This window comes from Crotalus tigris, unplaced genomic scaffold (assembly GCF_016545835.1).
Source record: "Crotalus tigris isolate CLP2741 ecotype Arizona unplaced genomic scaffold, ASM1654583v1 scf7180000019553.37968852642:3898890, whole genome shotgun sequence".
NCBI classification, from domain to species: Eukaryota; Metazoa; Chordata; class Lepidosauria; order Squamata; family Viperidae; genus Crotalus; species Crotalus tigris.
Genome location: NW_024097591.1, coordinates 3,820,122 through 3,843,931, shown reverse-complemented (window position 1 = coordinate 3,843,931; position 23,810 = coordinate 3,820,122). Strand labels below are relative to the sequence as shown.

Below are 23,810 nucleotides of genomic sequence, written 5' to 3'. Positions count from 1 at the left end.
GCTGGTTGTCAAAAGGGAAGAGATTCCGATCCCCCCCCCCCAGCCTCCTGGCCTCCTCTCGGGAATGCGCGGGGGGAGAGCGATCCACGTGGAGGGGGGGTCGAGGGAGGGGGAAGGGTCTCCGTTCTCTCTCTCTCTTCCCCCCCCCGCGCCTGATGGGCGCTTTAAGGGGCGGGACAGGAGAAGCCAGAGGAGGAGGAGCCGGGGGGGGGAGCCAAGCCGAGGCCGCCGGGAGGGAAGCGCAGTAGCGCGCCCAGCCCGGGAGAACTTCGGCTCCGGCGGGAAGGACTTTCGCCCCTCCGGACACCTGAGATGGCAGGTACGGGGCTCGGGCGGGGAGGGGGCTTCCTCTCCCGCTTCGCCTTTGGACTGCCGAACCCCCCAGCAGGAGCTCCCCGAGGAGTGCCGGAGGGGTCCCCTGCGCGCCCGCTTCCCCTTTGCGCGGCTGCTCCGCTCTCCGCCCGCGCGCCTCTCTCTCCGCCGCTGGAGACTCGCCTGGGATCCGGGTGTCCCCTTCTGCCCTCCCCGCCCGCCCCCCCCCCAGCATCCCCCAAGCTGGGTGAGGCTGAGTGCAGGCCCCCGGCAGGCTCGGAATTCGGCGGCGGGCAAAGCCAGAGACAAGCCGACACGGGTCGTCTGAACCCCGCCGGGTCCGAGTTTTCTGGAATTCTTTATAAATCGTTTTCCCTTGTCTCTCCAGACGGATGAGCAGCCTGTCTCCTGCTGGTCGCCCCCCGCAACGAGGCTGGGCAGCGCAAAGGAATTATAAGAACAGGTGAGCGAGATTTGACCAGCTCCTTTCAGGCGCTGAAGAACACCCCCCTCGGTCGCCTTTATCCTCAGCCCAAAGAGAAAGGAGCAGGGGAGCACTCTGTAGATGCTCAGGGGCAGCGCCTTAGGCGGCTTTAATCCAGACTCTGCCCTGGTTAGTTTCATGGCTTCTCCTCTTTGCGCTGAAGTTTTTCAGAGCAGAATAATGTTAAGCCCCCCCATCACGATTCTGATGCCCCCAGAGAAAACCTTTCATCCTGCCAGCCTCCCCCCCCCGCCCTGTTACGGAAATTTCCACCGACCCCGGCTTCCACCTGGCGCCTCTCTGCCTGCCTTACTTTTGTCGGTTCTTGCAAAAAGGAGCAAAAAAACGGTGGCTAAAAAGAAGGGTGGCCTTTGGGGGGGGTCGGGGGGAGTTGAAGGAGCAGGGCAAACATCCTGACGTTCCGCAAGACACCCCCCCCCCGGCTCCGGCGGTGGGGGGGGGGGCGGTTCGCGGAGCCCGTGCTTTGGACGACCATCAATGGGGCATTCTTTCGCCCGGGCTTTGAAGGCGCCTGGCCGCGGACCACCCGCGAGAGGAAGGACTTTGATAATTTCGGGGGTTTTGCTGGGCTGGGGAGCAGGGAGCAGGGATTCACCCCCCCCCCTTTCTAAACCCGGCTGCCTCCTTGAAGGCCCCTCTCCTCGGTGTGTGTGTGTGTGTTAAGGTGCGTGTTGGTCTTTGTGACTCCTTTTCAGAGCTGTAATGTGATAAGAAGGGGGGGGGGAGATGCTCCAGAGTTTGGAAAATGTCAACACTGTTGGATTAATGGGGGGGGGAGGGCTCTCTTCCTTTCTCCAGCCTTCAAAAGGGTTTTATTATTCCTCTCCCACCCCCACCCCCCCAAAAAAAACAGAGGAGTGTCAAAGTACATTGCATGTTCGTTTTCAGATAGACTGCCTCTGACAAGGGAGCTTTGCTGTTCTCTTTCACTGGAAAAGATTTGTTGGTGCTGAATGGGGGCAGGAGGGATAAAGCCTTAATGTGAACTCCAACTTTTTTCTACCCTTTAAAGTGCTTTAAGAGTGCTCAGAAGTCCTGGATGGAAGAACTGGGTGAAAAGCTATAAGCCAGTGATGGTGAACCTTTTAAAGATCAAGTGCCCAAACTGCAACCCAAAACCCACTTCTTCATCGCAAAGTGCCAGGGCTGCATCAGCACTGTGGTGCCCTCAGGGGGGACGTGGGGGCGTGGCCCACTGGGGGGGCATGGCTGCAGTGGTCACAGCAGACTGGGTGAGCGTGGCCAGGGCCAGTCCGTTGGCATCTCAAGGGCATTCCTGGGAGCCCACCGCCGCTTCCTTGCTCACTTCCTACCCTGAACTTCCAAACGCCATGCCCGCTACTCTGGTGAACTCTGCTATGCTCACAGAGAGGGCTCTCAGTGCCGCCTCTGGCACGTGTGCCATACGTTCGCCACCACAGCCCTAGCCCTGTGGAATTTTCCTCCTATGGGATTTTCCCATGTATTTTACCAGGAAACATAGATAGGGCAGGCTAGAAAAGTCTGTGCCCTCCTAACCATACCCAAGCACTCCGAGTTTCTTGGTGATGTCCATTTTCCTCTCCAAATTCATGGTGACCTAACCCTAACCCTAAGTGGAATTTTCCTCCTATGGGATTTTCCCATGTATTTTACCAGGAAACATAGATAGGGCAGGCTAGAAAAGTCTGTGCCCTCCTAACCATACCCAAGCACTCCGAGTTTCTTGGTGATGTCCATTTTCCTCTCCAAATTCATGGTGACCTAACCCTAACCCTAAGTGGAATTTTCCTCCTATGGGATTTTCCCATGTATTTTATCAAGAAACATAGATAGGGCAGGCTACAAAAGTCAGTGCCCTCCTAACCATACCCAAGCACTCCGAGTTTGTTGGTGATGTCCATTTTCCTCTCCAAGTTCACGGTGACCTAACCCTAACCCTAAGTGGAATTTTCCTCCTAATGGGATTTTCCCATGTATTTTACCAGGAAACATAGATAGGGCAGGCTAGAAAAGTCTGTGCCCTCCTAACCATACCCAATCACTCCGAGTTTGTTGGCGACGTCCATTTTGCTCTATGAGTTCAAGGTGACCTAACCCTAACCCTAAGTGGAATTTTCCTCCTATGGGATTTTCCCATGTATTTTATCAAGAAACATAGATAGGGCAGGCTACAAAAGTCAGTGCCCTCCTAACCATACCCAAGCACTCCGAGTTTCTTGGTGATGTCCATTTTCCTCTCCAAGTTCACGGTGACCTAACCCTAACCCTAAGTGGAATTTTCCTCCAATGGGATTTTCCCATGTATTTTACCAGGAAACATAGATAGGGCAGGCTAGAAAAGTCTGTGCCCTCCTAACCATACCCAAGCACTCCAAGTTTGTTGGCGACGTCCATTTTGCTCTATGAGTTCAAGGTGACCTAACCCTAACCCTAAGTGGAATTTTCCTCCTATGGGATTTTCCCATGTATTTTATCAAGAAACATAGATAGGGCAGGCTACAAAAGTCAGTGCCCTCCTAACCATACCCAAGCACTCCGAGTTTGTTGGTGATGTCCATTTTCCTCTCCAAGTTCACGGTGACCTAACCCTAACCCTAAGTGGAATTTTCCTCCTATGGGATTTTCCCATGTATTTTACCAGGAAACATAGATAGGGCAGGCTAGAAAAGTCTGTGCCCTCCTAACCATACCCAATCACTCCGAGTTTGTTGGCGACGTCCATTTTGCTCTATGAGTTCAAGGTGACCTAACCCTAACCCTAAGTGGAATTTTCCTCCTATGGGATTTTCCCATGTATTTTACCAGGAAACATAGATAGGGCAGGCTAGAAAAGTCAGTACCCTCCTAACCATACCCAAGCACTCCGAGTTTGTTGGCGACGTCCATTTTGCTCTAGGAGTTAATGGTGACTTAACCCAACTTACACTGTTACTGTTGCCTTCTCCCCAAAGATTTCCTCAAGTTTAAAGTCATGGGAAGAGTGCTCCTGCTTATCAGTGCTGTTTCCAAAGAGTTTAGGCTTGGGGGGGGGGGTTTGTCCCACCCTGAATCTATTTTAACCTCTGCTACTTTCGAGTTCCCATTTTTTCTGTGTGTGTGTGTTCAGTTTTGTTGTGGAGATCCGTGCAAGGACTCGCCCGCAGCGCAGCCATGGCAAATGCACAAATAGCCAAAAACAACAGTAGCTGTGCGAAAAAAGTGTTTCCATTAAACTAAGGAAGTTCCTCTTGGTGTCCAAAATAACTTTGACCACATTACAAAGCTGACCCTGGAATCAAAATTCTTTGTTTTATAGAAGGTGTCAACCCTTCCCTCCCTCCCTCCCTCCTTCTCTCTTATGTGTAGCTCTCTGCACCAGCTTTGCCAGTCTGGCAGCCTAAAAGTGCCTGGGAGTTCAGCTCCCGTCATACTCAGCCAGTGGTAATTTTTATTTGCTGCGATTTCCAGGTTATTCTTTGATTGATGCTGGTCAGAGGGGAACATTTTAGGGTTCTCTGACAGCCAGAGGAATTCAGGCGCTCCAATTCCCTATTAATGTCTCTGCTTGGGGCTTTGCTTGCATGGGGGGGAGCTTAATTTATAAATGAGTGGGGAGGGGGTGTTAATATATGGACTTGCCACTATCCCACAGTTCCTGCACCAGGGAGTTCATTTTTTCCACGGGATCCTGAGAGCTGGGGGCCAAAAGCCTCTTCCCTTCCCTGCATGCAGCCACAGGTGCTTGGGAAGAATCCTTTGATTTAGAAGTGGGAGTCCAGATTGGAAGGGGCCAGTTTGAAATGAGGGGGGGGCAAGCTTGCTACTCTTCACCTGCCTCCCCTCCAAAAGGAGACAGGGAGGAAGTTCCTGTGGGGTCACCTAGAGGCCTGTCCCAGTCTCCCTGGGCCACCAGGACACAGGCTGCTCCCGTTCCCACGCTTGTCTCCGGGCTGAAATCCTGCAGCTGCGGGCCGGCTCACCAAATGGGCGATTCTGACCCAAATTTTGTTGCTGTGTTTATGCGGGACAATCAATTACTCATCTTTTGGCTGCCTTTCCTAGCGTTGTTTTGATCTCCATGTGCGCCAGAAAAAAAGGCTCCCCTCCTGCAGCTGTTAGAGTAAGTTTTGCCTCTGGGTTGCCCCCCCCACTTTTCAGGGGGTGGGGGCTTCCCTGCAGAGAGGCTGAGGGATCTCCCTTGTTGGGGGCGGCGGCTGCAGGGTGTCTTTGCTGGGCCCTCCCCATTCCATTTGGCTCTGGGGAGACGAGGCTGTTTCACGCACTGCTCCCAAATTGCTTCACTGCTGAGCAATGTGCTGGTGGGGGGGGGCTCCTCCCATCAGCCCCAGCATGGGAAACATGGAGACCCGCCCCATCCAGTGGACTTTGGGGGTGAATGGGCTCTGGGTCTCCTGAGGGGGGGCTGGGGGAAAGGGGAGGGGCCAGGTGGCATCCGGGGAGGAGTGAGATATCTCAAGGGCAAATGGGGGCAACGAAGAAAATGAAATCTCTTTTCTGTGGGAGCGAGGGAAAAGGCACTCTGTGCATGTTCAGAGGTGGAGGAATCGAGTGTGAAAATGGACACGTGTCTTCCTTTGGCCAATGCATTCCTTGTGAAAGGTTTTCTTCAGCAAAGGGGCTGGTCTCTGGGGGTTAAAGGCCCGCATCTCTCTCAGGAGCTTTCCAGCTCCGGTGGGGGTGGGAGGGTCAGTGTGCCCCCCCCAGTGGGAATCACTGCTTTTCGGGTGTTATCTGAGAAGCTGAGGAATCTCCCGGGATTGTCCAGGCAACAGTTTTAAAGCCAACCTTCCCCTTGGCATCCTTCTCATGCGCTGGGCTGCCATCTTGGTGATGCTGCTGGGGATGATGGGAGCTGCCATCCCAGGGAGCTGGAAGGCGGGGGGGGGGGGAGAGAATGGACCACAGTCCCCCCCTCTGCAGAGGGGAGGGTCACATTCCTGAAGGTGACCCTGCCCCTTCCCCTCCTCTCCCTGGGGGCGGTGGGCTTTCCTGGCCAGCCCTCCTCCCAGGGAGGGCTGATGTTCTGCCAGCTCTCGCCGGCCTCGCAGGGCTTCCCTGGACAAGCGAGAAGCACGACGCAGGGCCGGCGGCTGGCCAGAGCCGATGCAGCGAGGGATGCAGAGCGAGCCGCCCGGCCTTCCAAATCCCTCCGATCGCAGCTGCAGAGGCTGGGCCATGTTAAGCCTGTGAGGCTGGGGCTCTTTTCCAGTCCTGGGGAGGGCTGTCCTGGGGGGGTCACCAAGACACACACCCCTTCTTCCCACTGGACAAAGCTGGAGAAGTTGCAAACAGCCTTGCTGGAAAATGGCCGGGAACCTCCAAAAATTCTGGTTCCTTTAAAAATGAGTCTGAAATTTGGGGGTGGGGAAAATTTTTTAATGCTCAACACACAGGTTCTTACATGTAGTCTACAAACCCCCCCCCCCCTTAGCTACATACAAGGCTTCCGTGTCATGTCTTCCAAAGCTTCGGGGCTTTGCCGAAACCTCTGCTGGAGGAGGGGGTTGTTCTTTTTCTTCCTTCCTTGTGCAAAGAAGCTGTAAAACTGGAGGGGCACAGTTTTAAAAGGGGGTGGGTGGGCGGGAGTGCAGAGCAGAGATTGGGTGGGGGCCAGATGTTCCAGATGCAATGCAGCCCCCAAATCTGCAGATTATCTTTTTCCTGTTGCAATGTCAGCCTCTCTCCAAGCTAAGTGGAGAAGGGGCTGTGGGGGGCAGGAGGAAAGGACGGAGGAGAAGGAGGAAGAGGAGGAGAAGAAAGAGAGGGGCAGAAGGAGGAGGAGGAGGAGGAGGAAGAGGAAGGCTGCCCCGCTCTTGGTGATCACGAACCCACAACTGGAATCTGTATTTTATTTTCTCCACTTGGGGACCACTGCTGAGGTTCAGGCTGTGTTTGATCCCTGGCCTCGGGGAAGGCCCCTCCCCAAATCCTGGAAAGCCACAGCTGGTCAGGATGGAGGAGACCGGTCTGGATCCAGCAACTGCTGAACTTGGCAGAGGGTCATAAATGGACTTCCAGAAACTTTCCAGGATGCTGGAGTTGGCCCAGCGGCCAGCGAAAGTCCTGCAGGCTTCCCCTGTCTTTGTCCGGCTTTGGGTGGACAGCCCAGGAGAGGCTCCGTCCTTCCTTCCCCACCAGTTATGGGGCACAACCAGGGCTGCATTCGCACGGATTATCCAGGCCGGCACATTCCGCTGGCCAAAGCTAGATTTCTCGGGATGCTTTCCGATTTCTGCCCCAGCCTGTCGCCAGGAGTAAATGGCTAACTTGCAAGCCATGTGGACTAGAATTTTGTTTTTCCTTCTACAAAGTGCGCTAAAACGGTGTTTTTCTTTCTTTTACGTTCTTCAGACTGCTTACCCCTCCCCAAGGCTTTAGCAGCACATCCAGCCAGCAACTGATCCCCTGTAAAACCGAGTTTGTTGTAACTTGATTTCACGCAGCCACATTCTTTTCCCATTTTGTTACTCCGCTTAGTTTGATGAGTTTCTAAAAGAGGCTTTCAGGATAAATCAGCCTTGCTGCACTGGCAAACTTAGACTGGGCTCCTTTCAACCGTAGCCCTCCATTATTTCAGTGGGCATCAGTTTATTTTAGTTGTTTTCTCCTGAGTTCTGGTGGAGTCTTTAGAGACTTAAGTGGTGAGTTTTGCAGATGGCTGAGCTGTTATTTTTATTCATTTAGCGTATTGAATCTATGGAGGCTGTGCAATCACTACTGTTCAAATATAAATTTAAATGTGTCAGCAATATGTATATGTATATATGTATGTATGTAGATAGGTATATGTAGATAGGGAGATATGTGGACAATACAATATACGAGATAAAATATTAACAGAATAACAGGGTCAGAAGGGACCCTCAGAGGTCTTCTAGTCCAACCCCCTGCTCAAGTAAGAAACCCTATCCCGTTTCAGACAAATGGTTTTCCAATTTTTTTCCTTGAAAAACTTCAGTGTTGGAGCACCCACAACTACTGGTTTATTGTTCTCACTGTCAGGAAAATTAAATTAAAGATAAAACCGTAATGAAGTTACCATTATATGGCGCCATAAGGGTTGCAAGGGGATAGAGGTTTAGTTGTTCAACAGGGGCTGTTGGGAAGTGAACTACAAGTGTTTAAACTGATGTTTCTCAACCTTGGCAGGGTTAAGACGGGTGGGCTTCAACTCCCAGAATCCCCCAGCCAGCAACGCCGTCTCTTATTTCATTGCATTATTCCTCAGCCCTCAGTGCTGGCTGGGGAATTCTGGGAGTTGAAGTCCACCCGTCTTAACCCTGCCCAGGTTGAGAAACACCGGTTTAAAGGACGGAAGGCTATCCGGAAGATTCCTCTGCCTGCTTTGGAGGCAGATTCGAATCCTGACAGCCTTCTCTTGGCAGCTTTCAGGAACGCTCGGAGGGGCCGCAGGAAAAGCTGGCATCTCCTGCCTGGCCTCGCGGTGACTTTCTCCGGGACGTGCTCGGCTTTCCCTCCGTCTTCCAAGACCTTCCGTGACTTCTGCACATTTCCTGCCAGTTCCCCCCCCCCCCCGCCCGCCCGCCCTCCCCAAGTCCCCGACAGACCCGGCCCCGCTCGGCTTCCCCAGGTTGGCCAAGAGGCCCCGACGGGCGGGGAGCCTCCCCAGGTCAGGCGTCCTCCCGGGCCGCCGCGTGCGAGGAAGGGGAGCCCGCACCTCGGCCTGGAGACGCGCCCTGGCCCAGGAGCGGAGGGTGGCGCTGGTTCAGGCGAGGCGGCTTGGCTCGCTGGCCGGGCAGGAGAGGGAACCGCGCCGGCCGAGAGCGCAACCTTGGCGGCCGCCGCTTCCTTTGGTCTCCGGCTGCTTTCCCAGCGAGCGCGTCCTTTTCTTTCGGACTTTCCAAAAGGCCAGCCAAGCGGAGGGCGGCTGTCATTTTTATCCGCCTCCCTCCCCGCCTCCCCCTCTGGCTAATCATGAAGTAAGAGGAGGGGAATGTTAATGTTACTGTAATTGTCGGAGCCAAGACGGGAGGGAGGGAGGGAGCTGCTCACTCGACCCGAAAACTCCGGGCAGGAGTTGTGTTTGCAACCCGCTGGTTGTTTGTTTTGACTTTTAGCAGCAAAGAGAAGCCTCCCCCCCCCCCGCGCTCCCATCTTCTTCCCGGCGTTTCTTCCCTACGGCTGCCCTGGAGAGGCGCTCTGCGCGTTCTCAGAAGCTGCCCTCTCCTTTTGCGGTTGCTACCGCTTCGACAGGGATCCCAACCGCAGCAGGCAGAATCTGAGTTGTGTTGTGGCTTGGAAATACACGTGGATGCCAAAAGCTGGTCAAACCGTTGGCGTGCTGGGTCGCCCGGTTGGAGAGGCAACCTTTGCCTCCTGCTTTGGTCCAGGGGTCAGTTGGTCACTCTGCCCTGAATCGTGGGTTTCCCCCCCCAACTCCCTGCCCCAGCTGTTCCCAGATGCTCAAGAGCCTCCCTGATTTGTGCTATCCCTGCCTGGGTGGTCCATGGGCTGCCTTGTAAGAGCCAATCTTGATAACAGAAAAAAACCATCTGGGCATTTCTTTAGCTGACCAGACAGAGGCAAACTTGGTCCTGCGAATTCGGGCTGGCTGCCTCTTGAAGATGGGCAAAGATGGGGCACCAGGGAGATTGCAGAGAAGGGGCTGGGGCTGAGGGTCATCTCGGGACCCCCTGGCAGCCCCCTTTCCCACACACCTCCAAGCAAGGGTGCTCTTTGGAAGGCCACCTCCCACTCTGGACTGGACCGACGTGGAAAGATAAACCAGGAATGTGGCTGGTATATTTGGCCTGGACATCCGATCCTGGGCAACGTAAGAAAACTCTGCATGGTTCCCAGCGGGATAAAAATACCACCGGACAGATTAGAAAGCGGGCTGGACAAACAAAGGCCTGGGAGGCCGAGCTTGGCAGCTAGGCAGCCATGGCAACGCTGGCGAGGTCTCCGGACCGCTCCCTTCGGCTGCGGCCATTGCAGACCCTCCGAATTGGGATATGTTATGGCTGGGGGGGGGGAACAAAAGGAAGAGAGTGGAGAATTGAAACAAAAACTAGAAACTGGTTGGTATGTGGTACTGATTTTTTTTAAAAAAAAAAAAAAGGGGTGGAAAGAAACTTCACCTTCCTGCATCTGAAGGATCCCTTGGTGCCCGTTTATAAAGCCATCCATGAACCTGGCTCGTACAAACAAATTATGGCAGGTTTAATTCCCTGGCCTGAGGGATGGGCAGTCTCGAAGTTAGCACAAAGGGCAGCCAGGTGGGAACCAAGCCGAAGCTGCCAGAGGTGGCCCAGGGGTTTATGGACCCATCTCAAGGAAAAGAGACTTTCTGGAGGCTGAGAGAGGAACAGCAACTTTCTGCAGGAGGGCATTCTATGGGGGGGGGGAGTGTTTCACATGAAGGAGGGGCCCAGATTGGGGTCTCGGGTTGGTGCCCCCAGGCAGTTCTGGGTTTCCTTCCGTGTCTTCGAGAAGTTTCTTAATTTCCTCTTTGCTTCCTCCCATCTCCGGCCGTGGGTGAGTCACGATTCTCCCTTTCGGAAGGTCAGCGCAAGGTTGAAAGTTGAAGAAAAGTTCAAAACCTTTAAGAGAAAGACCCCCCCCCCCATCCACTGGCCAAATTAACCACCCCCCTGCCCCAGCCCCCCTTCCCTTTTGCAGCTTTTGCAGAATCTGTAAGTCAATATTTAAAGCATTTTACAGGTTCCGGATATTGACTTTAGCTCTCCTGACTCCTTTTTACTCCTTCAACTTTATTGCACTTTTAGGGGATTGAAAGGTTCCTGAAAGGGAGGGGGCCCCCTCCCCACCCCTAAAAGGGATGGGCAGGCAGAGCAAACCTTAACGCAACAAGGAGGCTTGAGACACATCCAGAGAGGCGATGGGAGCAGCGGGCCAAAGCCGGATTGAGAGGTAAGGCTGGGGAGATTATGTGGGGTGCCCAGGGTGGGTTTGGGGGAGTCTGTGTGGCTCTCAAAACTGTTGAGCCTCTTATTCTTCACATGTAAACTAATTGCCATGATGAGGACTAGAAGCTTGCTTTGTAGCCGTTTATTTTCCCCGGTTGAGAGATTTTGCAACTCAGGGGATATTAAGGGGGACAAAAACATAAATTGGCTTTGATGGATGCACTAAAAGACGGTCAGGGTCTTTGCACAACTTTTCCATGACCAAAAACCGAGATGGATGTAGCTGGGATGTTCTCAGTTTTCTCTGTCTGGAAAGTCCAGGTGACGACAGAGATTCCACAGCTTGGAGGTGTCTTTGTGGAAAGCACAACCTTTCCCGGGAAGGGCTTACTTAGTGCTGGAAGTCCCGGAATCGCTCCCCATCCCCCTGGGAAGGAAACGAAGGGAGGGGGGTCTGCAGAAATATTCTGCTCCCAGTTTAATTCCAGTTCCGACCGGGTGGTCTTGGGATGACCTGCCCCCTTTGATGGTGATTTTGACACTCCAGTGGCACATTCTGCAGCAGGTTTTGTTGGCGTTGATATGTTTGTGGTGCTTACTGTGGCTTTGAGCAGACACCTGCTCACTTGTCCAAACCCTCAAAAGCAGGGGTCTTCAAACCTGGCCACTTTAAGTCTGGTGGACTTCAGTTCCCAGCATCCCCCAGCCAGGCATGCTGGGAGTTGAAGTCCCCAAGCCTTAAAGTTGCCGCCTTCGGAGTCCCCTGCTCAGGATGAACGGAAGCCCAGAGAGAGCCTGTTTTCGAGAAGCACATGCTGGGAAAAAGGAGCCTTGGCAGAGATATTCCCATCATGCCTTGCTCCGGGAGCATCCCGCGGGCCAAGGGAGGCGGCCATGGTGCTTACAGTTTGGCCACGAGCTTCCTAGCCTGGCAGGGCTTCCTTTTTTTTTTTTTTTCCAAAATGCAAAGTTGCTTCCAGCCACGGCAGCCTTGATGGACACAATCCTGGCCCTGTTTTTCTTTCCAGGTTTTGCTTGGCCGGCTTCTCGCTGACGTTTTCCCTGGTGGCGCTGAGCCTGGCCTCCGAGAAGGTGAGTCACTGTTGGTCAAGAGGCTTACTCACCTGCTGGCAGAGAAGCCAGAAGGAACCCTGGGTGGTGTGTTTTCCCAGGGAGGAAGCACTGCCTTCCACCTGCGGACCAGGCGGCCGAGGGCCGGCAGCCTCCCCTCATGAGGGTTCCTGAGGGCCATCAACAACCTTGATTTCATAAGTTGAAACTCCTTTGTAAAGGAGGACATCTGTTTCTCGCCCCCAAATGCTGGAACCTCCGGTCGTTCCTATGTCTAATACTCTATCCTTGAGGACTGGATACTTAAGGAAATCAAGTTTGCGGTCAATAACTTAAAAATCCCACCCTCTTCAAAGTGCTGTCCCCACCATTGAAGGCTTGCAATGAAGAACTATCCAAGAGGAGGATGCAAAACATGGGACAGGCCTTCCTCGTATAGGGACCACAATGGGGATCGGCAACTCCATTGTTAAGCAGAACAGTCACTAAGCGAAAGCGCGACTGCGCTTATGATCGTACTCTGGTTTCCTTTCCTTGACAGACCTGGGAAGGCTGCAAAAAGTGAGGACTGACTGGAAACCATCGTAACTGCGAACGGTCGCAAACCGAAGCAGTTGCTAAACGGGGGACCATTTGCATTCGCTCCCTAATGTATTTGGTGAAAATAAACATTGGGGGTTTGATTGGCGATGGCTTTAGGAAATAAAAGGAGGGGAGTTAGAGTATGGAAAAGGTCCTGAGGTTTATTTAAAAGTTTCCCCCTTCAGTTGTACTTCTCTGCATACCTTTTTATGCCTCATAGTTTATTTGAGTGAGAAGATGACAAGTTTTGGCAGCCACCAATGAGTTTGCAATTTGGGCTTTATCCTGTGGATTAACTGTATCTTCTAAAAGGCCAAGAAATATTCTTCTTCTTTTTTTTCTAGGTGCATGGGATATTCTAAATAGCCTATAATTCTGACTCTGACCCCTCCTCTTGTAAAGAGGTTTTTCTTTAAAAACATACCAGTTGTATCGTGCAACTAAACTGTAAATCTCCCTTGCCTGCATACGAGCAAGCATGATCTTACCCAGTTACACGATTAAACCCAATAAGAATTCATTGGGGGAAGGTGGAACTTCCTGCCTTGGAGGCGAGGAATGAAAAGATTTACTGCCTTTTTTACAGGAAGCAGCTCCCCTAAAATCCTCACCGGGAGAAAGTCTCTAGAGCCCCTCCCGGGGTCTGCACTCCTCCTGCTGCAGAAATCTGACTTTTGATCAGGGGGGGGGTCCATCCCTGGCAAATTTAAGCCCGGTGGGCTTCCACTCCTAGAATTCCCCAGCCAGCATGGAAAGAAAGAGAAGGGAGGGAGGGAGGGACGGGGGGGAGAGAGAGAGAGAGAGAGAGAGAGAAAGAAAGAGAAAAGAAGGAAGGAAGGAAGGAAAAAAGAAAGGAAGGGAGAGAGAGAGAGGGAGAGAGAAAAAAGAAAGAAAGAAAAAAGAAAAGGAGGTAGGAAGGAAGGAAGGAAGGAAGGAAGGAAGGAAGGAAGGAAAAGAAAGAACAGAAGAATTTTCTGGCACCCCCATGAACGAGAGGCACCTTGTGTATTTACTCTCCCTCCAAAACTCTTCCTGGCTGGACTGTTTAGCAAAACCGTCTTCATTTTATTAATTTTCCTTTTATGGCTGAAAAATGTGCCCCTTTTTGTTCCTCCCCCCTTCTTGGTGCGCCTCTGACATCACCAGCTCTCAACCCACTGCTGACCCAAACGCCACCAGCTGGGAACCATCCTGGACACCTCGGTGGGGAGAAGGGGGGTGAAGGAGAATGGAAGAGGGACAAGGTAGACAGGCCCCCTTGCCTGGAAGGGAGAGAGGAAAAACTGCTGAAAATGCAGATAGAGTGACTGCAAAGTTTTGACGCCCTTGGGTTTGAAAAGTCCTAGATTTCTAGCCCTCAAGATTCAAGAAGGGGAACGCTGCACCTGGCGAAAGGCGAGCTGAGCAGAAACGCTATTCTTTAGCAAAAACCTGCAATGCAAAACCCCATGGATGGAATCCTGTGGCTTTTTGGGGTACATGGTTAAGAAGAAACTTAGGAGCACCAGAGCAAGAAGACAGTCCTGCCACAAAGTGTGTGTGTGTGTGGGGGGGTATATTGCCCCTAAATCTGGAAGTTCCATTATTGACTTCCAGGTCTCTGGATAGGAGCTGCTCTGTGCATAGGCCGTAACGGGGCAAATTTCATGTTCTGTAAACGGATAAAAAGAGGATGAAGGAGCAAAGTGGGGAAGTTGCTGACTTGTGCAGTGTTTTTGTGCAGGGAGGTGTGAGGCTGAACCTGGATTGCCAAATTCCTCTGGATCTGTTTTCCCCACAGGTTGCCCCAAGGACACCTCGGCAGAGTTCTGGGGAAGAGGCGGCGGGAAGCAGAGCGCCCGGCGTTTGGGGCAGCTGGGGAGTGTGGTCCGCTTGCTCGCAGCCCTGCGGCCTGGGGGTCCTGGAACGGACCCGGAGCTGCCAGTCTCCCTATCAGCGGGACCCCTGGGCTGGGAGGGCGGAGGGGGTCCCACGGCCACCAGTCTCGCAGCAGCAGCAGCAGCAGCAGAGGCCCCGCTTCAGGGACCGGCCACCTCCCCCATCCGGACACTGGCCAGCTCACCCTCTGCGCTCGGGCAGGAACTCTTGGTCAGCCTCGTCCGTCTACAGGGGAAACCCTCATGGCTCAGTCAACCGCCATGTCCGCCAGGAGGCCAGGGCAGCTGCGGATGGAGCCCTGCCCCCCTCCCACTCTGAGCCTCCGAGGGACCCCAGCCCCTTCTTCCAGGCTACACGATCTTGGGGAAGCCCCCTTGGCTACCAGGGGTTCCCCAGCCAGCCCCGGCCTCAAAGGCCACCTACCGCTGGGGGCTCCAGGACCCCTGCCCAGAAAGTAGTCCCATTGTACAAGCCAGCGAGGCAGGGGGGCCGTGAGGGGGGCTCGAACCAGGAAGAGGACCCTCCCGGAAGCTGGCCTGATGACAATCCGCTCAGTTGGGCAGCGTCTCCGAGGCCGGACTCCTCCCAGGCGGCCTGGAGGTGAGTGTCAGGGCCAATTGGGGGGGGGTCAACAGTGAGGGAGGAGTGTCCCCCCCCCGCCTTCTGCTCCAACATTGTCATCGTGCCCAACCTTGTGCCTTCCAGGTCCCGAGTTCGAGAGACCATCAAGCCTGGCAAATACGGCTATGGCAGGGTGCCCTTTGCTTTGCCCCTCCACAAAGAGCCAGCCGAAGGGGGCACCCCCCGTTTTAAGCGGCACCCCGGAGAGAAGACCGGGGAGCCCCCAGCCTCCTCCACCCCCTCACCTCGCCTTCCTGCAGCCGAAAAGGAGCAGCCCAAATCGGCCCCGCCCTCTGGCGAAACGCCTTGGACCCCGGGCAGGACTCAGGCTGGACCGGAAGGAACGGGGCTGAAGAGGGGGCATTTTGGGGAAGGGGACTCAGCAGCCCCCAGCAGCCCTCCCCAGCAGGGTCCCCCCTCCGTCCCTGCAGAGGAGGAGCCCCGAGACAGCATCCCGGGGGGGCTCCCAGGACCCCAAGAAGGCTCTGCCTCCGTCTCTCATGCCGGTGGGAGCAGCGTGGCAAAGGAGGGGGCTTTGGCTCCCTCCCGGGGCTCCTCTTCTCAAAGGCCCCCTCCCCCTGGCAGCCCCCCTCCACATGCTCAAGAGGACCTGCGCCAAGTCCCAAAGAACCCCATCTCTGCTTCCCAAGACAAAGGGCCCGGAAGGGGGCCGAACCCACGGGCCACCCCAGGGCGTCCTCCCCGACAGCCCCCCAGACTCAGCCTGGACCCCCACCCGCCCCCCAGCCGGGCCCATTCTCGGAACCAGAGGCAGCACCAGCCTCGGGGGGGCGGCCGTGGCCCCCAACCACAACACCTCTTTGTGGACCAGCCTGGGCTTCGTGGCCCCGCCGAGCCGGACATCTGGCTGCTACACCAGGGTAGCCCTGTTCCCTTGAACCCGGGGGGGCAACGGCCCCAGGTGGAGCCCCCCCAGTGGAACCTGTACGCCCCCGGCACTGAGACCTTCCACTGCCAGGGGGAGAGCAGGCAGTTCAGAGCGTGCAGGCAAGAGGTGAGCCCCCAGTGCCCATGGTGCACAGGTGTCGTCCTGGCAACGGATGTGCAGGTTGGGCCAAGCGATTGTTTCAGGAACAAAATACGGGCAGTCCTCACCTTACCGCCATCCATTTAGCGACCGTCTGAAGGTGCAACGGCACTTGCAGGAGGAGACTCAGCCAGTTGGGGTTGGGGGGGAGATTCCTTTGCTTGGTGAACTGTAAAATGGAAGCAGAAAAGTGTACATTTTTTTAGTGTACACTTTTGTGCACGTCCTGGGAAGCTTCTGCTCTTCCGGGCTTCTCTTGGCCAGAGTTTTGGTGTTGCAGGAGGGGTGAAAGGTCGCTGGGCCTTTGGAGTGGACAGCTGACCTGTCCTTGACTGAACTTCCCTGCTCCTGAGTGTCCGGTGTTCTGAACAACAACAGGCTTTCCGTGTTTACACAACAGACCCACAATGCCAAATTCCAAACGCTGGGGACGGAGAGCCGGGAAAGGGTTTGGTCCCGATTCCTGGCAATGCCTTCGCCAAACACACAAAAATCTTTTCTAAATTGGCGCTGGCCGGGTCCCCTCCCCAGCCAGCACCTCCTTACCCCGAGAGGGCTGTTGGGGCGATGGGTGGGGGTCCCGCCTCAGGGGTGGGTGGGACACGTGCCGCCACGCCCAGAGGGGGAATTGCAGGCTGAGTGTGGCAGGAGAGGAGGCAATGTGTGCAAACTTCAACCTGCGGTCGGCTTCCTTCCTCTTCCGCAGCCGTGTCCTCCGGACCGCCCTGACCCCCGAGCTGTCCAGTGCGCTGCCTACAACAGCCAGGAGTTCATGGGCCGCTTCTACCAGTGGGAGCCCTTCATGGAAGGTGAGTAGCTTCTCCACCCTGTCTCTGACCAGGGGGTCTTCCCCTCCCCTCTGTTGCTGATTCTGGTGGCGGTGAGTTCCACAAGATCCCCTCTGTACTGTTTTGGCGCTTTAGTTCAGGCGCTGCATCCCAGGAGGAGACAGGGATGGTCTGGTTTTTCTCCATCTCCCCCCCCCCCAGGGGAGGGGGTAAGAGACAGAATCTTACACAGGAGCTTAAGCTTAGGCAGGACCCCCCACTCCTGTCGCTTATCGTGGGGGGGCGGGGAACCATGGTCCTTTTATGACTTGTGGACTTCCAACTCCCAGAACTTTTGGCTGAGGAATTCTGGGAGTTGAAGTCCACAAGGCATAAAGGGGGCATAGCCCCCACCCTGCCTTATAGGGACCCCCTTCCTTGTCCAGATCTGCAGATCTCAGAGCAATGTTGCTGTGTGGTGCTGGCGCCCTCTGCTGGCAAGTACTGGGATTGCCCGTGATTGTGATTCAATATTTTCCAATCAAGGGATTGAGAGAGAGAGAAAGAGAGAAAGAGAAAAAGAAAGAGAGAGAGAGAGAGACTTGGGGGGGGGAGAGTATGTGCAATTGGCAGAGGATCCTGATTCCCATCTTCCTGGGCGTTTCCTAGTATGGGGCTCCCAGCGCTGTGAGCTGAACTGCCGCCCTCTGGGTTACCGCTTTTACGTCCGCCACACGGAGAAAGTGCAGGACGGCACCCCCTGCGAGGCTTCGTCCCAGGACATCTGCGTGGCCGGGCAGTGCCTCGTGAGTAGCTCGGCTTCTGGGGGACGGAGAAGGGGTCCCCCTTGCAAGGCAAGGCCAGCTGGGCACTGTTTGGAAGGGCACTTTGGGGAGGGGGGTGATCCACTTCAGAGACCCTCGGAGGTTTATTTCTGGCCCCACCCCATTCCTCCTTTCTCGTTGGACCTGCAGACCCCCGGCTGTGATGGGATCCTGGGTTCGAATCGCACCCTGGACAAGTGTGGGGTGTGCGGTGGAGACCACACCACCTGCAAACTGGTGGCGGGCAACTACAGCGAGACCAGCGTCCCCATCGGTTACCACCGCATCTTGCAGATCCCAGTGGGAGCCACCCAGATCCAGGTCCGGGAAATGGCCCGCAGTCCCAACTATTTGGGTATGTCCAAGAGGGAGGATCCTTTCCAGTTACACCGAATTATTCCCAGACATTTGCTCCCTGCTCTCTTGAGGCCAGATCCAGATGGTCTCTGGGGTGGGGGCTCCTGGCATTGCCCTGGGGCTGGGCGTGGGATGACACGAGCCCCCTTCCTCCCCCAGCCCTTCGTACCCAGAGTGGCAAGTCGATCATCAACGGAAACTGGGCGGTGAACCCTCCGGGGCGCTACGAGGCGGCGGGCACGGTCTTCATCTACCGTGACCAGGAGGAGGGCGAGCTCCTGACGGCCGACGGACCTACCACCAAGGCCGTAGAACTGTATGTGAGTAGGGAGGGGTGCTCCCGATGGCCTGACCGCTTGAGATTTCGGGGTTCGTGTGGCACGAGGTCTTCCTGGGCGGAAAGGTGGAAAAGAAGCAAGGACGGGGTCAGTAGGTGCCACTTTCCTTGCCCCCCCCCCTGCAGATGATCTTCCAGCAAGACAACCCCGGGGTGTCGTACCAGTTCTTCCTGGCTCAGCCGGGGGACCCCCACCGCCCCCCTCGTCGGCCTCAGGAGGAGTTGGGTGAGCAGCTTCTCCCACTTCAGGTCTGAGTTCAAGTCTGCCCACACCTGTACCTCTCCAGCTCTGCAATTCTTTCAGGAGAGGGTTGGGTGCTGGGACTGATGCGGAGCTAAATCCTGAGCTCTTAAGTGTAGTCCTAAAGTTCGTTTAGTGACTGTTTGAAGTTACAGCAGCACTGAAAAAAAAGGACCGTTCTTCACACACGGTATTAGCAGTAATTTGCTTAACAGCTGTGGCAAGGAAGGTCATAAAATGGGACAAAATTAGTTGTCCTGCTTAGCAACAGAAAGGTTGGCCTCGATTGTGGACGTAACTCAAGGACTACCTGAGCTTCTAACGAAATCTCCTCCCTCTTTCCAGGCGCTTCAACCGTGGTGGAGCCTCTCGCAGGCCAGGCAGGTCGGCTGCCTTCGGCTCCCAGACGAAGACCGGTTTCCGCCCAGCAGCCCCCTCCCTCCAGCCCCTGGGGTAGCCCCCGTGACGTGCCTACCCCTCCTGCCTTGGCCAGCCAATCCCGGAGGAGCCTGGAGACTCTGCAGCGCAGCGCCCGGGTCCCACCCCTGCCGCCTCCCCCACCCCCCGTCCGGCACCCCTCCGAATCCGGCCAGGACTTTCACTGGAGGCGCTTCGGCAACACGGAGTGCTCCGCCTCCTGTGGGAAGGGTAAGTTGAGACGGGTGGAGAGGCCACTGCCCTTTCTGACAATTCCTAGGCAGGTAGACTGCTGCTGAGCAGGGAGCTTTACTTTTTGCTCCAAGCTGCCTAACCCATCTCTTTTGGAGGAGGAGGAGGATGATTTAAGATTAGCCTGTCCGAAACTCAGGGCAAAAATGGAACCTGCTGTGCTTGTTGCATCAACCGTGTGGAGAGATAAGGGGCTGCAGAGCCCCCCCCAAAGTTTTGCTTTGAGTGTTTTTTGAGGCCCCTGACCAACCCTCCACCCCATCCCCTCCACGTGACGGTTTGCAGCCCTCCTCTTTTGTTTCCAGGGTTCTGGCAGTCCGTCTACCGCTGCGTCTCTCGCCTTTCCCAGGACGAAGTTGGGGAAGAAAAATGCCACCTGCTCCCCAAACCGTTTGCCCAGGACGAGGTCTGCAACACAGAGCCCTGCCCAGCCTTGTAAGCCCTAACCCCTTCTCTCTGGGGGGCTTTGAGGAGGGCTCAGCCCACTTCGCCTTCTCCCTCGGTTGGGTTCGGGTTCAGCTCCGGAGTGCCGAGTGGTGTCTTCCTCACCCTCCAGTTGGTCCAGTGGCCAGAGGGTCTGTGGCCGAGAGATCTGCCAAGGGTTTTGGATGGGGGACAATTTGAGTAAGGGTCTTTTGAGCACACCAGTGGGATCTCACTTTGCAGCCACCCTGCGAGGCTGGATCAGCCTCTGGTGGTCTGGAAACGTTTGCCCGTCCCTGGGGAGATTTTATCCTTTTGCACCAAGCTGGAATTGGTGAGCCACGAAATCTGTTCCTGGGCGGGGGAAGCATTTTGCCCTGAATTGTGTTCCCTGCTGGTTAGCACGCGCTGGGTGCCAGGGGGCCCAAGGAAACCGGATTACTAAGTTGTTTTCAAAACGTGTGATTGCTCTTCTTAGCAAGCCCCCATTTTTGCTCCTCGCTCACCGCTCCTTATCTGTTCCAGCTGGGATGCGGGCGAGTGGTCGGCCTGCAGCAGATCCTGCGGGCTGGGAACCCAGCACCGCCAGGTCCTTTGCCGGCAGATCTATGCCAACCGCACCACCATGGTGCACCCCCAGCGCTGCAGCCAGCTGGAGAAGCCGAGGGCCACCCAGGACTGCCAAGTGCACGTCTGCAGCCACTGGGAGATCCAGACCAACTGGAGCTCGGTGAGGCAGAGGGAGCGGGGAGATGAGGGTGCCGGGGGGGGGGGCATTGCTGCCCAGCCTCGGCCCTGGACATTGGCGAGCAGGGCACAGATTTTTTCGTGGGGAATTGGGGTTGTGCCCCTTAATGCCGTGGCTTTCGGCCTCTGTGCTCCTTTTCTCCCCCCTGCTCCAGTGCTCCGTCCTTTGTGGCACAGGCCACCGGACCCGCCACGTGCGCTGTGTCAGTAACCACGGAGAGCTCTTGAGGGACAGTGACTGTCCAGACAACCCCCGGCCCCAGGCCAGTGAGGCTTGCAACATGGGTCCTTGTGTGCGGAGCTGGTTTTACAGTGACTGGAGCAACACAGTAAGAATACATTTGGGGCAGCCCTGACCCCTTTCTCCGTCCCCCCAGTTTTCAGACCTTTCTGAAGATAGTCTATATCCTTCTTCCATATCTTGCTGCAGCTCTGTTTGTCTTTCCCGCCGCTTGACTCTGGAAAAATTGGAAAATAACCAACAGAAAGGGATGCATGAAATTCCTACTGTTCTCTTTCAGTGCTCGGCTGACTGTGGCACCGGCATCCAGCGCCGTTTGGTTGTCTGTCTCTCCAGCAACGCTGACGGACAGGCGGATGAAGACTGTGCCAGTCCCAAACCAGCCGACATGAGGGCTTGTGACGGTGGGCCGTGCCAGCGGGTGGCTCGCTGGTACAACGGCCCCTGGAGCTCGGTAAGGGCTGGTTGAGTTTTCCTGGGCTTCGACCTTCTGTCCAGCTTCTCTTGGTACTCACACTGGCGGGGCTTCTTGCTGCCCCCAGAGACCCCTACTCTTTTCTCTCCCTGGGTGACCCCTGCCCTCCCTCCCCAGTGCTCGGTCGAGTGCGGCTACGGCACCCAGAGGCGCGACGTCATCTGTGTGGGCAAACAGGGGACGCAGTTCAACGTGACGGGGGCCTCCGAGTGCGCCCACTTGGAGAAGCCGCCTTCTCTCCAGCCATGTGTCGGGACGGACTGCGAGGCCCGTTGGTTTTCCACCTCCTGGAGCACAGTGAGTGGGGGGACAGACTTTTTTTGGGGGGGGGGGAAACGGAACCTCTTGCATGCCAAGATACGGAACCCATCTCCATCTAGACAGGTTTCCCAGCTCAGGAAAAGCTCCACACAGCCCCAAGCTTTGATTCACATTGGGACCGATCCTCAAATAATCCATGAAGGATGCAGAACCAGGGAGGGAGAGGAGTTTGACCCCCCCAATGTTTTCTTTTGCCCCCGCAGTGCTCCAGATCCTGCATGGGGGGCATCCAGGCGAGAGAAGTCCAGTGTCTGACGCAGAATAAGACCCTGAGCGCTCTCTGTCCCCTCCACATCAAACCGGCCACCAGGCGCCCTTGCAGCAGCCAGCCCTGTATTCCTTCACTTGGTAAGCATGCCGCAGGGCCCCCCCCCCAAGGAAAGTGGGGTGAGAAGGAGGGCAGAGCAAAGGCGGCCCGTCTCTGCTGGGGTGGGGAGTGCTCTTTATAGCCAGTTCGGTATTCGGGAAAGGGAGAAAGACCCCTACCCCATTTATCTTCCTCCAAAGGGTCAGTATTTGTTGGAACTGCTCTCCTGCCACTGGGGGGGGGTCAGCCTCAAGGCTCTCCCCCAGCTCTTCTTCTGCCTTTTCCCTCCAGCAGATGTGACCTGCCGGGACAAGTATCCCAACTGTGCAGTCATTGTGCAAGCCCGTCTGTGTGTCTACTCATACTACAAAGCTGCTTGTTGCGCCTCCTGCTCACATGCTCTGGAGAGGCGCCAGGCGGACCCAAGCCGGTAGCATCGGCAGACTCAGGCACAGGGTCTGCCTCCTGCCCCCTGCTCGAATGGGAGAGAGGACGGAGAGGGGGGCTGGGAGGGGAGCACCAAGCCTGGGAAAGTGTTGCCCACCAGCATTTGCATCTCGTAAGGAAGCCACAATCTTTTGCGGAGGCAGAACCACAATCCCACAGAAGCAGCCATGCACAGCCAAGCCTTTGCACCGGTTCCTCTCCAGCAGTGGGGATGAGTGGGGCACGGACTAGCCCATGGACCCTGGAGTTCTCCCTGGTTGTGGCGTATGGAGCTTCAGAGGATCTGGGGGCTTCGGGACCCTTCTCCAACCCTTCCTTCTCCCTATAAAAGGTGTGCCGTCTTGCGCCCTGGTCCCTCACCCACAGGGGCACCCCACGAGGCCAACGCCAGGCGCCGATTGGATCATTGCTACTGGTTTTATCTCCTGGACACACCAAAGGCCTTTTTAACAAAGATTCAGGAAAAAAAAGGAGAACAGGACTGAGGGTCTGTCCCGGGAACCGTTTCCTGAACTGTACGAAACTTAATCTCTGGGAAGAAACATCTGCAGCTCTCCGGATGCAGAAACTCGGCAGGAGGTTCGCCACAGCCTCCCCTTCCCACAGCAGCGTAAAAAAGATAGGGGGAAAAAAAAGAGGGTGGGTGGGTTTTGAAACGATTCAGAGGGTCTTTTCATGCTGCCTTGAAGAGGAGGGGAAGTGCTGTGCTTTCTTTTCTAAACCAGGGGTCTCCGAACTTGGCCACGTGAAGACTTGTGGACTTCAACTCCCAGAATTCCCCAACCAGGAATTCTGGGAGTTGAAGTCCACAAGTCTTCAAATGGTCAAGTTTGGAGACCCCCGCTCTAAGCCAAAAAAGGACATAAATGGTAGTATTTATCAAAGGAAAAGTCAAGGTCACAAAGAGGGGCTATGTTGTGTTACCTTTGCACCATCCACAATGGATATTCCTCCTTTTTAGAAAAGAAGCGGAATGTTTTTCTCTGCAGCCTCACTGAGTCCAGTGGCTGAAGCCCTTTTTTCAGTCCAATGTGCTGCAACGTAAAGATGCAGCAGCTGGACCGAAAATCTGCCCATCCCACCCGGAAAATGAGAGGCTAAAGGGAGGGGGGAATCTTTGTACCTTCCTGGACCTATAAAGCGGTTCCTCCCCCTCCCCAATGGCTTTTAAAATCTAAGTAGGAAGATCAAAGTCCCCACAGAGTGTTCAGATTTTATATATAACAAATATATCTATAAATATATATTTTATATAGAGAGAAATGTCTACGATAAAACTGAATGTATGCCAATTAGTTTTGTCCATCTGCTTTGTCCCCCTTTTTTTGTCCAAATCTAATTTATTTTTTATTAAAGATTATTTGATTTTGACCAAGGCTGCTCGTGTCTTCACTTCACCCGCTTTGAGGAATTCGGCTGAATTTGCAGGGAGGAGAAGCGGCTGGTTTTTCGCCTTTGATAAAACGGGGCATCTCATCTGCTGCAGGGACAATGGAGCTGCCCCAGCCAGGAGCACTCTACCTCGGCTCTCTGCGGCAAGCAGCCACCCCCGCCCTCGCGGTGCTCCCCCCCCGACCCAATTCGGAGGATGCTCCACATGCGTGGAAGCGCAACGGCTCTTCTCGGCGCGCAAACTGCGCCCCTGTTTTAGCTGCATCTCCCAACTTTTTTGGGGGGGTGAAATTAATTCTGGAACTACTACACTTTGAAGCGCATCTTGCATGGAGTTTCCCAGGGTGACGTGGGAGCGGGGAGCGCATCCCAC

At 55.2% G+C, this 23,810-nt stretch overlaps 1 protein-coding gene across 4 annotated transcripts; it reads left to right on the top strand.

Moving 5' to 3' along the window:
* Nucleotides 1-179: 179 nt before the first annotated feature.
* On the top strand, nucleotides 180-23,420 carry LOC120317131 (ADAMTS-like protein 4). 4 transcript variants are annotated; one of them, XM_039363466.1, is made up of 19 exons: nucleotides 180-319; nucleotides 701-775; nucleotides 10,549-10,693; nucleotides 11,718-11,781; nucleotides 14,123-14,820; nucleotides 14,926-15,856; nucleotides 16,596-16,698; nucleotides 17,326-17,462; nucleotides 17,631-17,835; nucleotides 17,997-18,157; nucleotides 18,301-18,400; nucleotides 18,761-19,063; nucleotides 19,390-19,519; nucleotides 20,033-20,237; nucleotides 20,410-20,583; nucleotides 20,776-20,949; nucleotides 21,088-21,267; nucleotides 21,495-21,639; nucleotides 21,893-23,420. In XM_039363466.1, the coding sequence occupies exons 3-19, from the start codon at nucleotides 10,662-10,664 to the stop codon at nucleotides 22,030-22,032; spliced, it is 3,882 nt and encodes a 1,293-aa protein (XP_039219400.1). In that variant the 5' UTR covers nucleotides 180-319; nucleotides 701-775; nucleotides 10,549-10,661; the 3' UTR covers nucleotides 22,033-23,420. The 4 variants fall into 4 exon arrangements, 3 of the variants coding, with proteins under 3 accessions (XP_039219400.1, XP_039219398.1, XP_039219399.1); XM_039363464.1 differs by having other exon boundaries at nucleotides 21,890-23,420; XM_039363465.1 differs by lacking the exons at nucleotides 180-319; nucleotides 701-775 and adding an exon at nucleotides 9,810-9,844 and having other exon boundaries at nucleotides 21,890-23,420.
* The last annotated feature ends 390 nt before the right edge of the window (nucleotides 23,421-23,810 follow it).

Excerpts from the sequence above, each read along its gene's own strand:
- LOC120317131 (XM_039363464.1), top strand. The coding sequence starts at position 10,662 with ATGGGAGCAGCGGGCCAAAGCCGGATTGAGAG. Across the intron at positions 18,401-18,760 it reads TCGGCCTCAGGAGGAGTTGG|GCGCTTCAACCGTGGTGGAG; the intron begins GTGAGCAGCTTC and ends CCCTCTTTCCAG. Across the intron at positions 21,268-21,494 it reads TTTCCACCTCCTGGAGCACA|TGCTCCAGATCCTGCATGGG; the intron begins GTGAGTGGGGGG and ends TTGCCCCCGCAG.